Below are 15,390 nucleotides of genomic sequence, written 5' to 3'. Positions count from 1 at the left end.
TGTACAAGGTGACATCCTACGACATCCTATAGGAAGCAGTTCCATTTGTATACATGAGCAACCAAGAATTAGAAATGTTTTTCTTTCAAAAAGACCATTTACAATACAAATAGATCCATGGTCAGCTGGCTCCAAGGCAGGTCGGAGGAGACCTGCTCACCCCATGGCGAAGCGGAAGCAGAGAGTCAAGGGAGCAGCTGAGGACAGAAGCAAACCCTTGCAGGCCACGCCCCCCACTCGCCAGCCACGCCCCAATGACCGCCTCTTCCCACCAGGCCCCGCCTCCTACCAGCCCGCGGGCTCTGAGCTATGCCGCCATCACCTTGCAAAGTCCTGCCTACGAGTGCATGAGACAAGTGAAGTGCAAAAGAAGAAAAAGAAATGCCCGCTACCCTCCGCATAAAAAGAATAAGGAGGGAAATCTTGCTCTCCAACATATCTCCAGAAAAGAACAGTCAGCACAGGGACGGAGAGACGTACACAGACGGTAACTGCTCAGTGGCAGTGGAGATGGCACCACCTAGCAGGAGCTGGGACAACGGTAGAGCCCGCCAAAAGTGACAGGCACAGTGGCCTGTAATCCAGCACTCAGAGCAGGCTGAGGCAGGAGGATTGCGGTAAATTCGAGGCCAGCCTGGGCTGCACAGTGAGTTCAAGTCTAGCCTGAACTGCATAGCGAGACCCTGTCTCAAAGAAAGAAGAAAAAGTCGCCCTAAAATACACGACAAGCCACAAAGCAGGAAAAGGCATTAGCAGTGCATCTGATTGACAAATGATTAGCATGGAAGGACCCATATATCAATAATAGAAATAAAACAAACAGCTCAACAGGAAAATAGACAGAAGACATGAACAGACATTCGAGGAAGACGAGGCACATATGGCCAATCCCAAATGAGCAGATGCTCAACCTCATTAGCAACCGGGGAAGTGAAAATCAAAATCAAAACTCCAGTGCGGTGCCATTTTACACCCATACAATTGGCACCTAGCAAGCAAGCCGATAAGCGCTGCAAAGGAGGAGGGATAACAGAGTCCCTTCCGGGGTGCTGATGGAGTGAACGTCGGTGCCCCCGCTGAGCCAAAACTGCCTGGCGTCGTGCTGGGGCGCTGGGTGTCTGCACACCCCAGGAGGCTGCGATTCCACGTGTAGGGCAAGATGCAGAAGGCCAGAATGTCAGCGCCAAAGAGGAGCAGCGACTGCTAGACTTTGAAAAGGATTTGATTGGTGGGCACTGTATGCATGTTGCCCAAGTTCCCGCAATGGCCCACATTCTGACCCCTGTAATGAACTGCTTAGTCTAGATCTCAGTTTGGTTTTTCTTCATTGCTATGCGTGGGAGACAGTTTTATTTTATTGACTGATCTGTAGGTTTTCTGAGACGGGGTCTCACTATGTAGTTGAGGCTTGCTTTGAACTCATTATGTAGCTCAGGCTGGCCTTAAACTCACAGCAATCCTCCTGCCTCAGCCTCCCAAGTGCTGGGAGATGGCTTTATTACTGAGTGAGAAAAGAGGGGCTGACAGGGAAAAGCCAGCAAAAATGGGTGAGTGAAAAACTAAAAGTGTAAATAAGATCCAAATGGTATAACTGAGAATATGAAATAGGAAGAAAAGGGCTAAAGGTGTAGGGGAAGTGGGAAGGGTAGAGGAAAGAAAAAATATGAGAAAAGGAAAAAATGCAAACAAAGTCTTTGTAAATAGGGGAGGGTGAAGGGGGTGAAGGGAGGGCAGGGCAATGAGAAAAAAATGAGAACCAAGACCTGTCATGTAAAGGCACAAGGTCCCATTGATGAATGTTACTGTACTGTGTATCTAAAATGTACCAATGAACTCAATGAAAAAAAATGGGTGAGTGAGCAACCTCTTAAGTCGGGCTCAACCAGGAGCAGCAGACAGAAGGGTTTTTCCTTCTCAAATTGCTATGAACACACAGTGATTGTCCGTATTAGTGGGGCTCCGTGTGACATTTTCACATGTACATGGGAGTCGCTGATCAAATGCAATCAATCGTCCTGTCTCCCTCCCCTGACACTTCCCTTTCCCAACATCTACCAACCACTGTTCTATCTCTAGTTCCACAGACCCATCCCTTACTTTTCTACCCAAAATTTTCACTTTGGCATAATGGTAGCCATCTGTGCGTCTCAGCACCTTTGCCTGAGGGATACAAGAAGTGATCTTTGTGTTAGCCCACTTGCTACAGTGAGAGGGAAAGTGTGTGTGCCTGTGCAAAAGTGTCAAGCTGGGATTTACACCCACATGAGGCTCCACTCAACAGATTTTCCATATGTTTACCCGAGCATCGCAGAGGGTACAATACACCCACACCACCCTAGGATTTGGGGTGTGTGTGTGTGTGTCTGTGTGTCTGTGTGTGTGTGTGTGTGAATTTTCTTTTGATTTTTCTGGTAGAAGTAGCCCAGTTCAGTACAATGGCGTATGAAAAAACAGATTTGCAAGTTTTGGAGGAGGACAAAAGTGAATCATCAGATTACTCATGCATGGGTGATGAAGATGATCCATTATGGTAAAATACACTGTTTTCATAACAGAAGAGTGGTGTGGGTGGATGACAATGCTGACTTTGACTCTGGCCATGTGAGCCCAAGTTCCTGTGACAGTGAAATGGAGCAAGAACCCACTGACACAGACGCAGGGAATGCAGACCTCCATGATTCAGATGGCGAGAAAAGGAGCAATGTGAGCACATAATTTGACGAGTAGAAAGGTTGCAAAGCGGTCGTTCAGCCAAATGGAATGCTGCAATGTCAGAACTAGGTCTGAAAATACAGTGACGGTCTCGGCAGGGATGAAGCATATTGGACAGAATGCCAGCCCCGCCAGCCATTGCTGGAAATTGTAACAAATGAAATACTACAAGAAGCTGTGAAATACACCAAGGCTGAAATCCAAGTAAACGGCTCTGTATGCCCCAATAGCCACATTCAAGAATGTATTTATCATGACGCCTCACTAGCTGAACTGATAGCATTCCTAGGTCTGCTGTGCTTAGCAGCGATTTCTCACGGCAATCACAGGAAGGTAAAAGACACACGGGCCAGGTAGGGAATGTAGCTCACTGGTAGAGTGCTTGCCTTCCATGAGTGAGCTCTGGGTTCAAATCCCAACACTGGAAAAAGAAAAAAAAAAGTGGCTAGCACAAAGACTTATGGAAAAGTAATGGGTAAAAATATGGCATAACAATTTATGCCCTTCTGAATGCAAAGATGTATATGCTTTCAATTTAGATATTTATCATGCAATTCAGCCATCAGGTCCTGCCTCATAAAGTAATAAACTGAATGATGTGAACAAACTTGTTGCTCCTATCTCCCAAACTAATTGCAATGTGGCACTGGGCAATTGCTTTACCAGTTTCCAACCAATGTCATATTTGCTAATAGAGCACAAGTTGACCAGCATGGGGAAAACATATACACAGTAACAAAGCAGAATTTCCAAAGGAAACGTTTGCAGTTTCAAAACAGAGAGTGGCATAGTGCAATCTTTGGATTTCAGAAAGATTTACAAAACAAACTGGTACTATTGATGTCAATATTGCAGTACCAACAGCCATGTTCAAAGCTGATGGAACTATTGGTAGGGAAATCTTGACAAAATGGAAGCTTGAGATAGGAACTTTCTACAACAAAACCAGAGGCGGAGTAGATGTTGCCAATGAGTTATTGTAGCAACTATGATGTCGCTCAAAACACAGTGTCAATGGTTATGATTTACTGGATCCTAAACATGTGTGGCATGAATAGTTTGACAGTTTACAGAGAAAATAGCGATTGAAAACTATCATGGAGAAATTTTCTTAGAGAACTGGGGACTGGAACTCATAAGAGATCATTTACAGCAGAGGAAAAACAAAAATGTTTGTGTTCAGGGAACCATGCCGGAAAAATTGCGGAGCACACTGGCAAACTGACAGGTGAACAGGCAAGTTTAGCATCCCAAAAAACTACAATGACAACAGGAGAAGGAAACAGATGTCAACTGTGCCCTGCAAACAAGGACAGGAAAACAAAATATATGTGCTATACTTGTGTATGGAACACACAATTTTCATGGGTGAAGACTGCCTTTGGTGTGACAGTTCAAGCAACGACTATTTCTGTGATAGACTTTTGTGTTTACATTGTAGTTCGCATCGGTTTTTATTCCTGATGTCATCTTTTAGGTTTTGTAAGCAAGTGAACACTGATGTGAAAATGTTCTAAGCACTCCTTACATACTTGATATTTTGTTTTATTGAACTTTTCCCGCTAAGTGCACATTGTATAATATAGTAGAAAGCTCCTGACAAGACAGAAAGAAAAGACAGGTGACATGAGTGACCTGCCACACCGGAAGGAAAGCTAAGCACATGTGTTGTCAGCGTAAGCAAGATGTGTGCGTGGAACATGCAGTTGTCATGTGTGAAGTCCGCCTTGGGTGTGACACTTGAAGCAAAGCTTACTTTTATTGTAGATTTTTATTGGTATTTTCATTGTAATCCACATAGGTTTTTATTTCTGATATTATCTCAGGTTTTGTAAGCAAGTACACAGTTGATGTGAAAGTGTTGATTTTTTTTTCTAAATGTACAATACATATTAATAATTTAATACTTTCTTTTATTGATATTTATGGTCCTGTTAACTACACATTGTATTTTATAGTAAGAACCTCCCGACAAAAACAGCAAGACCAGCGAGATGTTAAGTATGTCCCACAAAAAGGCCAGAAAAGCAAAACCCATGTGCTGTTGTCCTGTGTGATAGCTGAAGTAAAGATTATTATTTTTGTGGAGTGCTATTGTTATTTTCATTATAGTTCATATAGGAATTTATTTTTACTGTTCTTTTTTAGACTTTGTACACTAAAAAACAGTCGACGTTGAAATTTTATACTATTTTATAAATACTTGATAAATATTAAAAATTCAGTATTTTATTTTTGTGATGTCTCCTGTTAAGTACTCATTGTTTAATATAATAAAACTCATAAAATTAAAATTGATAACTCAGGCCCAGGGATTTAGCTCAGTGGCTCCACTGCCTGCCTCGCAAGTGCAAGGACCTGAGTTCGATCCTCGGTACCCCCCCAGAATGGTAATTCATCAATAGAAATATCATAAAAAATAAACATGGGTGACACACCCATGTTTATGCCCCTTTGTGATAAAATTAGTGTAATGCTCCATGGGTTAAGTGGACACTTTCTATTCCACATGTGAGAGAGCACACAGGACTTGTCTTTTTGAATGTGTCTTGTTTCACTTAACACAATGTTCTCCAGTTCCATTCATTTTCCCGCAATTGACAGATTCTTGTTCTTCTTTATTGCTGTGTAGTACTCCATTGTGCATTCAGACCATATTTTCTTTATCTATTCATCCAGTGGTGGCCACAAGGGCTGATTCCATAGCTTAGCTGTGTAAACAGTGCCACAATAAGCATGGGTCTGCAGGCATCCTTCAATTCCATTGGCTACGTAACCAGAAATAGTACAGCTGGGTCGCAGGGATCCCAGTGAATGGGACTGATTTGTGGCCACATGTGAAGGTGAGACCCTCGGTGTCTTCCAGAGTGATTGGGGAGCATTTGGGGCAGGAAGAGGAAGCCTGGAGCCTGAATCGTGGCCGGCACAAAGACTTCTTCATGAGCGCCAGGCTGCCCCGGGCTCTCCTGCGTGGGAAGGAAGTGGCTGCCGCACTTTGGTCGTCCCCAAGTCATAGTGGGAGAGGCTATGAGAGCACCCTCTGGACGTGGTGGGCAGTGGATGAAGGGCTAGGTTCCTGCAGAGCCCTGGGACAGTCACCGTCATGGAAACTTCAGTACACAGGACAGTGATTCCATTCCATTTGAGGTGAGGCTAGGAGGTATTTGGATTTCAGAAAATAAACTGGAAAAGTCCAGGTATGACGTTGTGACCATGAAGCAATAATAATAAAATATAATAGTAAGAAATGCAAACCACTCCCCTGCCTGAAACCCTTTGAGGACCCCACTTAGCTAAACTCCTTGCAAAGTCATTGTTAGGGTTTGTGTTTAGACGTCCCCCAAAGCCTCATGTGCTCAGAAGGTGATTGGCTCATGGGGCTCATAGCTGACTTGCCCTTAGGAGGTGGCGGCTCTGGTCGTGGCCTGGGGGGGTGGTTAGCTTCCTCCTTGGCTCCTCCCCTCTCCTTCTGCTTCCTTTTCGCCATGAGGAGAGCACAACACTCCTCCACCGAGCCCCTCTGCCATGTGCCACCCTGCCTCAGGAGCCAGTCAACCACGGACTGAAACCTCTACCATCTGTGAGCCAAAAGAAACATCTCCTCCTTTAACTGCGGATGTCGGGGATTGTGTCTCATAGTGTGTCCAGTCCCCACTGTGCTCTCCCTACTCTGAAACAAACCTAGCACCACAGGCCCTGAGATCAGACGCTTCCTGGGCTGCCTCCATTCCCAGCACTTGCCCTGTTGGGAGTTCTTAGTCACCTTCCATCTCTGCTGGAGTGTCACAATCTGGCCAGGTGGGGACAGTAACAGTTCTGAACGCCACTGCATGTTTAATGCCAAGAACAGAGCTCACCACCAAGTACATTTCGACACGTGGGTGTCAGATGGACAGACGAACAAAGGCACTGATTTATTAGGTGTGATTGCTTTATGTGGCTTTGTGTCTCGCGTAATCCCCGAGGAGCATGAGGAAAGGTGAAGGTAGGGTGACCGTCCCCGGCCACACAGCAGGTGAATGGCAGAGCTGGGACTCAGCATGGATCCGTGTGATTCCGTAGCCCTGAACCCTAATAGTCAGCGGGCGGCTATGCCCACTCTGACCCCTGTGCAATCCTGCTGCATTGTGGGCGGGACTGTCAAGACATGGACTTGGACTTGCTCGATCTCCTCGTCCCCAGGAAGTGCAGGAAATGGGGTGCTGGAAACCAGGGGGGCAGTGAGGAGCAATGCCATACCCAGGTGACAGGCAGTGACAGCTCGGACCAGAGCTGGATTCTGCTAACCATGTCAAAGGCAGATGAGCCAAAGTTGTTGATGGACCAGATGTGGAGTAGCAGGTAAAGAATGAAGGTAAGAATGACTTCCTTTCTTGTCCCAAGCAACTCCATGGATGATGGAGCTGTTATTCACTGGGATGGGAAGATCCAACGCTCGGCATGTACAGGTTATGTTTGAGATATTTTTAAGTCTCCACTTGGAGATATCAAGTAGGTACTTATTTCTTTTCATAAAATTTTTTTTGAGAAAGTCTCACTGCATAGCATTGAACTCACTGAGACCCTCCTGCCTCAGCCTCCTGCGTGCTGGAATGACAGGTGTGTGCCACCGTGCCCTGCTCGAGTAGGTTCTTGTGTGTGGCACCTGAAGCTCAGAGCATAGGTCTGAGTCGGTGCCCTTCCTAAATGTCACCTTCGTGAGAGGGCTGCCCTGACTACCCTACTTAGAATGCTAATCCTTATCTCTGCCCAATACCCTGTGTGTTGTACATGTCGGTTTCCATTAATTCCTGTTTTCTTAGTCTCCCTACAATAGGAGCTCAGGAAGGGAGGAAATTTTTTGGAGACAGGGCCTCACTGTGTAGCCCAGGCTGGCCTCGAACTGGCTGGGATCATCTTATCTCAGCCTCCCGAGTGCCACCACGCCTAGAAATGATGTCAGGCATCTCATGTGACTGCAGGCTGGCTCATTCATGCAGCTATAGACATGCGACAGCTCAGGAGGGACCCACTCTGGATCCCCGATGTCTGTGTGTGCCTCAGTGTCCCACACCGCCAAGACCCACCTTGGCTTGATGAGTCACTAGGAAGTTCTCAAAATGTCAAAATGCCGTGGCCTTTGGGGTCAGAGCGTGAGTGAAGAAACTTGGAGGGACAGAGGGGTGGCGTCTTCTCCCTCATGAGGGTAGCACTAGGGCTGGGTTGGGGCCCAGGGGAATGAATTCATTTAAACTGCATCATCTTTTTAAAGACTGTCTTCCACAGAAATCCCATTTGAGGCCAGGCACACTTGTCATCCCAGCAGTTGGGAGGCTGAGGCAGGAGGATTGCTGAGAGCTTGAGGCCAGCCTGGGCTACGTGGTGAGACCCTGTCTCAAAAAACAGAACAAAGCAAAACTAAATGAAAATTTGAATTAGCCTATAATCCCAGTACCTGGGAGGCTGAGGCACGAGGATCACCACGAGTTTGAGGCCAGCCTGGGCTACATAACAAACTCAAGGATAGCCTCAACTACAGAGCAAGACCCTGTTTAAAACAAAACAAAAAACTGTAAAATTAGGCCAGGTGTGGTGGTGCACGCCTATCATTCCTGCACTCATGAGGCTGAGGTAGGAGGATCACCATGAGTTCGAGGCCAGCCTGGGCTACATAGCAAGACCCTGTCTCAAAAAAAAAAAAAAAAAAAAAAAAAAAAGTGGAAGGCTGGAGATGTAGTTCAGTGCTCAGTGCAAAAGATCTGGGTTCAACCCCCAGTATGGCAAAAAGAAAAGAAAAAAAGAAGGAAAGGCAGGAAGGAAAGAAGGGAGGGAAGGAGGAGAAAAAGGACAAATGAAAAGAAAGGAGAGAGGAAGTAAGTTATGAAGTTGTTGGTCAAGCTGGGGGCAGCAGCGCACATCTGTCATCCCAGCACTTGGGAGGCTGAGGCAGGAGGATCACCAGAAGTTTGAGGCCAGCCAGGGCTACAGAGTGAGTTCAGGGCCAGCCTGAACTACAAAGCGAGATCCTGTCTCAAAACCAAAACTAGCTAAATAAATATATTCCGCAAAAAAACTGAACAGATCGTAAATGTAAGTGTGGCAAATACACAAAGAACTTCCCACTTCCCCGGCTGGGCTTTGGGCTGGCTGTGAGTCCCAGGCGCCTTGGTGACCCCCTTCCCCTTGTCACCAGGCCTGTGTACGGTGGCTGTCACGTTCCATGTGACTTGTGTGGGGAGGACTTGCATCTCAGGGGCTTCATCCACTCTGGGCCTGGCCATGAACTTGTGGACCACCACACCTGACAACTTGCTTCTAATAAATCAAATGTGCCAGTGGTGCTACACAGCCAGCGCTTGAGGCTGCCTGGCAAAGCCCTATTGCAAGGTGGGCATGGTGACGCACGCCTGTCAACCCCGCAACTCAGGAGGAGGAGGCAGAAGGATCACCGTGAGTTCAAGGCCAGCCTGAGCTGAAACCCTGTGTCAAAAAACAAAGCACACCAACAAAAATGGTTGAGACGTTGGCGATTATACTCCTCCTCTGGCTGCTTTTGTTCCATAGATGTAAGCAGAAGAGACTTTTTGATTTGATACAGAAACAAAAGCAGCTGCAGAGCCCGAGGATTTGTTTCAAATGTCAAGGCTAGCCCGACATTCCTGCGAGACATCAGCCCCTCCTCATGCACACGCAGGAGGGTTTGGCCGGGGGAGGGGGGACAGCAACATAGGAACTGTCACATTTTGCAGTCAACATTGCCACGGTGGCACTGAGCCCGGGGGCGGAGCCTGACTCCCTGGGAGAATCCAGCCTGACAGTTCCCACTCCAGCCTGGGGCTGGGGGAGAGGGCAGTAGGCTGTGTAGACCGACGGCAGGCCTGGCATGGATCCAGCTGCATACACTTCCTCCGAACCTGCAGCCCCTTGGGCCTCTTTTGCTTTGTCCGATTTTGTGTTCTTCGTACTGAGGATTGAACCCAAGGCCTTCGCACTGAGTTACACCCCTGGCCCTGTGTATATTCTAGGATGAAGTAGGGTCTCACCGGATGTGGTGGCACACCCTTGTCATGCCAGCACTCAGGAGGCTAGGGCAGGAGGATCTTCACAAGTTCCGAGCCAGGCTGGGCTACACAGTGAGACCCTGGCTCCAAAAATATATAAAGTGATTAGCAAAGTCAAACCAACTTTCATATCCATCATCTCAGAGTTTACTGTTTTGTTTTGAGATAGGGTCTTACTCTGTAGCTCAGGCTAGCCTCAAACTGATGGTGATCCTCCTGACTCAGCCTCACAAGTGCTGGGATGACAGCTTGTTTTACCTAGTTTACATCGGTCGTGTCTTGTAAATGCCGCCCTGCCTCCCTGGCAGGCCTCACTGTCCCCTCCACAGCTACTCTGGAGCTTGCCTTCCATATAGGCAATGCTGGAGATGTCCCCAAAGGCGTGAGCGGCAGGCTGGGTCCCCCATGCAGCCTCGGACTAATGCAGGGCTGGTCCCAGCTGGACAAACCCTTGGGAGATGGCAGAGGCTATGACTCTGGCAGGTTGATACCTTTGGGGATTTTGGCCCTGCATCAGCAAGCTCCTCCAAACAGCTGTAACTTTGTAGAAATCAAGAAATGCAACCCCTCTGGCTTCAGTTTTTTGAGACAAGTCTTGCTATGTAGTTTGGACTGGGCTTGAACTTACTAGGAAGCCCAGGCTAATCTCAAACTTGCCAAAATCCTCCTGCCTCAGCCTCCTAGAATGACAAGTGTGTGCTATCTTGCCCATCTTGTACTTCATTAAATTCCTAAATATTTGACTTTTTGATATTAGAAATGGAATCGCTTAGTTTCATTTTTACGTCATTCATCATTGATACATAGAAATACAACAAATTTTTTTTCTTTAACCCCTTTATCAACCCTCATTCAATGCCATCGGCCTAATTTCACATTTGGCAGTTAAGATATATTTTAATCATGTCCATTCCCCCATTACCTGCCTCCCCTTATCTAACTTCCTTTCTGGGCAGGGCATGGTGTGTACCTGTCATCCCAGCCCTTGGGAGGCTGAGGCAGGAGGATTGCCTAGGAGTCTAAGGCCAGCCTGGGCTACACAGTGAGCTCAGGGCCAGCCTGAGCTACATACCCAGACCCTGTCTCAAAAAAAACTTTTTAAAATACTAGTCTCCCTTCTTTCTTCAATTCCACTAGGCACAACACCCGATACTTCTTTCAGTCGGGCTTATTGCACTCAACATGCATGTGATCTCCGTGCAGATGACATTTCCTTCTTTACAGCTGAGTGATAAATACTCCATTAATTTTGAATTCATATTCTGGATGGTACATACTACACACCCATTTTTATGTATTTCTCTGCTGAGTCCGTTTCCTTGTTCTGAGAACTTTATCTGGAAATCCCTCAAGGACCTGGCACATGCAAATGCAGCTTTATCCTCATTTCCCGCCTGGGTTTCCTTGCCCAGGGGCCCTGGCCGCTGAACTCTGGGGAAGCTTGCACCCACACCCTCAAGCAACAGGTGCCTGCACAGCTTCGGCGCTGAGCCCCGGCGAAAGGTACATCCATGCGGCACCCCTTAAATGCTAGCAGCTCAGGTGCAGGGTGAGAGGTTGGTGCTGGAACTCCGAATATAATCAACCGCGCCACACCGCCTCAGACTACAAGCTGCCGCTGATTACGTTGGGGAGGACTGAGTGAGAGTTTATTACAGAAACGGAAGGCAGCTGGGCCGGGATGTAGCTCTGTGGCACCGCACCTGCCTGGCTAGTTGCAAGGTCCTGAATTCGAGCCCTGGTACCAAAAGCAAAAAAACTGAAAGCATCCAACCTCCCAAAAATAGTAACAGCCAGGCGTGGTGACCACGCTCAACACTCAGGAGGCTGAGGCAGGATCATGCCTGTGAGGTATGGGCCAGCCTGGGCTACACAGTGAGACCCTGTCTGAAAATAAAGTTACCTTTTAGTCGGGCATGAGTAATTCCAACATTTGGGAGGCTGAGGCAGAAGGATCAAGAGTTTGGAAAGTTAGCTCTTTGGGTTTTTGCCCTCCCATGGTGGTATGGTGAGTTACAGCAGAAGGGCACAGGCCAGGCATCTCTTGCCCATGTGCCACGGGTGGACTATAGTCCAGGATGCAGAATGACAAGGACAGGGCTGTGACACATGGGGTGACACTGGAGCCACAGGCTTAGGTGAGTGCAGAACTACAGAAAGCTTAAGACAGTTTCGGCATCGCCCATAGCTTTGGGGACAGACTGGGTTGTGATCATGACCATGAGACTCCTGCCCACCCAAGACCTGACAGGGCACAGGATGCTCCAAAGCTCTCAGTTAACCACTACAGCGGTGGTGTGTACTTGTCACCCTAGCACCCAGCAGGCTGAGGCAGGAAGACCGCTAGGAGTTTGAGGCCAGCCTGAACTGCACAAAGATTGTCTCAAACACTCACACACACACACACACACACACACACACACACACACACACAGAATTAAATTTTACAACAAAGAGTTAGCAGTGCCACAGACAGCAGGTGATTCTAGCCAGACTGCTGTGGGTCAGAAATGTGCACTGTTATCATAGAGAAGATTTTGAAAAATGTAATACTGTTTATTTAACTTGGAAAACATTTCAGCAGTCTAAACATACAAAAAAAATAACACAACGTTGCAAATCCTGTTTAAGTACAGAGGTTTCTTGAACCTTCATTGGCTCTCTGCCGAAAATGAAGAGTTGCACAGTTTTTGTTTGGAAGCAAACAGTTTCCATCTACCGCATTTAACTAAAAAAAATGCAACAATAATGAATCCAAACACTTCTCATGCCAGCTGACCCTCTCTGTCCCCAGCTAGGGTGGCAGTGGGATGCTAGATCACTCTATATACAGAAGCTAACTGGTCGGCCACCATAGCAACAACAGCTCTACGGTCCCCTCCCAGGACCATTTGTCCCACACCCTCAGTGCCAAGCAGGGGGCATTGAGGGTTTGCCTGGATTGCTTTGTTCTTTTTACAAACTCTAGATATGTACAGTTGGTAACTAAAGGTTTCTAGCCAATAACCATATAGTCAACACCACCTTACAAACAAAAAAACAAACAAATGCCAGAGACATCTTCAAACGCCTTTACACACCAACAGCAAAGTGCACAGAGCGAGAACATGGAGTGCCTTTCCAGTTTAAAAATGTTTGGAAATATGTACAGCTTTGATACAGTTCCACAGTGCTCCAGACCCCCGTGGCCAACTTCTGGAGCATTTTGAGAGACTACACGATGGCAATCCGGCTGGCATTTAACCTAAGAGATGGTCAGTCACGGCGCTCCCCTACTCTAAGGGACTCACAAGGAGACAGAGAAACAGTTTTTTTATTCATCCTCCTCCTCCTCCTCCTCTTCCTCCTCTTCCTCTTCATCCTCCTCTTCTACCTTTTTCCGGGAAACTTTAGCAGGACCCTTGGCACCATCGAACTTTCCTTTAGACTTATAGTCGGCCACATCCTGGAAGGAATGGGGCGGGGGGGGGGCACATTGGTTTTCAAGCATCCTTGACTCATGTTAACTGCCTTGTTGAAACTGGGTTTTTTATGCATACACACAGGCTGGGCTGCATCCTCTGCCCTATTATTTTCCCTTAAATTGTCAAGCTGGAAAGCAGGGATGGTGGCACATGCCTATAATCCCAGGACTCTGGGAAGCTGAGGCAGGAGGTGCCCAAATTTGAGCCCAGGCCCAGCAACTCAGTGAGACCCTAGTGTGAAAGCCCTGGGTTCCATCCGTAGCACCGCAAAAAAAAAAAAAAAACAAAATTGTAAGCCTGCCTAAAGTTGGACCCCCAAGACCTGTCCGACACGGGGACACCAGCCGGCACACAGGCGATCTTTTGGGGAGATGGCTCCTCGCCGGCCGCCTTACCTTCTCATACTTCTCCTTCAGCTTCGCCGCCTTGGTGATGTAGGGCTGCTTTTCACTGTCACTCAAGTTATTCCACATCTCACCCAGCTTTTTGGCCACGTCTCCAATGGAGATACCAGGGCTGGTGGATTTGATCTTGGGGCGGAATTCTGAACAAAACAGGAAAAATCCAGACCTTGTGGGTGGAGAAGAGAAAAAGTATACAAATTAGACAAGGATCCACAGAGAAATATGAGCTCAGGTCGCATTCCCCCATCCTGGAGCCCACACTTTTCTTCTGGAAGTTCTTCCTCCACACTGGAGATGCTGCTAGTGTTGCAGCTTCTACTTTCCAGTTCCCGCATGGAGTAAACACACCTGGGGAGCCCCAGCCCCCGGAGGACTAGGGGTGCTGCCTTCGGAGGCAAAGAATGGCAGGCCCCACAGCTCGCACACACTGTGGGATGAATTGTAGGCCACAGTCACACTGCATGTCAAAGTCCACAGGAAAGGTCCTGTCACTTGCAATCCCGCAGTCACTTACGGTGGTCTTTTGGGGGCATTAGGGTCCTTTTTCTTCTTGCCTCCCTTTGCAGGTCCGTAATCTTTCATCTCTCGGTCATAGCGCAATTTATCTGCCTTGGCCATTTCGTCAAACTTCGATTTCTCCTTCCCAGACATCGTCTGTAAAGAACAAGCCCTGTTCAAATCCCTCCATACCAGCGGCACGCTGCGATACCGGCCTGTGACCCAAGCAGCAGCTGTCGCCATTACAGGCAGAGGGGACCAAGCCTTCTCCGTCAAAGCCCCACAGAGCCTTAAAACACCTCTGAGGCCCTAAAGATGGTCTGAGGAGGGGAGAACAGGGACTGCAAAGTCAAATGTGAAACGCAAAGGAAGCAAAAGAATACCTTCCACCTCTCGGAGCACTTCTTGGAAAATTCTGCAAAATTGACAGGGACCTCTGGGTTCTTCTTCTTGTGCTCCTCTCTGCAGGTCTGCACAAAGAAGGCGTAAGCAGACATCTTGCCCTTTGGTTTCTTAGGGTCCCCTTTAGCCATCCTGACTGTGACAGAGACAAAGAAGAAACACAGTAAGGAATGGAGGCAAACTGGAAGGCAGGGCAGAATTCCAATCAAATTTTCCAACAGGAAGCCCCTGCCCCCAGTGCCTGACAGCTCTAGCAGAAAGCAGAGTGAAGGACACTGGCTTCACCGTCACTTGTCATTTAACTTGCAACCAGCATGAAGCACACTGGCTTGAGAGTTGCTTCTCCAGAGCGATCAAGTTCTCCAAATGGGGCGGGCAACAGTGCTCAGCGCTGTGATCCTGATGACTGGCCGCTTGGACCTCAGAAGCCCAGAGTGGGCAGGGCACGGGAGGACGCCTATGTAGGGGGTAGGTGACCGAAGCCTGAAATTTGTGAGGAAGCCTATCTGCCTAGCCCTTTAACTCCCGTTTCTTTGAAAAAACAAAACCGATCACCGCTGCTAACCAAAAGCAAAAACGAACAAACAAACAAAAAAAACCCCATAAATTGGGAACATTTGAGATCGCTGCTGTGGGTGCTTTTTGGTTCAGAGAATTGGCTTGTACTACAAGGCAACGTGGACAGTGACCAGAGAGCCCTGGTACTGTTAGTTTCACTGTGTCACTTTGTCGCTAGATAAAGGGGGAGGGGATATCCAAAGGGCTTGTCTTGGCCCCGTGGAACACGGAATTCGGGTCTAGTCAGGAACACTTTCTCCAAAGTTTCCAAATAAAAATGCAGCTGTGGCGTGTCATCGTTCCCATCCCACC

At 47.7% G+C, this 15,390-nt stretch overlaps 1 protein-coding gene across 1 annotated transcript in view; it reads right to left on the bottom strand.

Moving 5' to 3' along the window:
• Nucleotides 1-12,336: 12,336 nt before the first annotated feature.
• Nucleotides 12,337-15,390, bottom strand: part of Hmgb3 (high mobility group box 3) — a 5,709-nt gene continuing 2,655 nt past the window's right edge. Inside the window, exons 2-5 of the mRNA XM_010638960.3 lie at nucleotides 14,502-14,656; nucleotides 14,135-14,274; nucleotides 13,612-13,786; nucleotides 12,337-13,197 (exon numbers count right to left, since the gene is read on the bottom strand). Of these exons, the coding sequence (XP_010637262.1) occupies nucleotides 13,066-13,197; nucleotides 13,612-13,786; nucleotides 14,135-14,274; nucleotides 14,502-14,656 (602 nt within the window). The 3' untranslated portion in view covers nucleotides 12,337-13,065. The remainder of the gene's footprint in view (nucleotides 13,198-13,611; nucleotides 13,787-14,134; nucleotides 14,275-14,501; nucleotides 14,657-15,390) is intronic.

The sequence above is a fragment of the Fukomys damarensis genome, unplaced genomic scaffold (genome assembly GCF_012274545.1).
Source record: "Fukomys damarensis isolate Sample0158 unplaced genomic scaffold, DMR_v1.0_HiC HiC_scaffold_39, whole genome shotgun sequence".
Classification (NCBI taxonomy): domain Eukaryota; kingdom Metazoa; phylum Chordata; class Mammalia; order Rodentia; family Bathyergidae; genus Fukomys; species Fukomys damarensis.
This window is presented reverse-complemented; position numbering and strand designations above follow the sequence as displayed.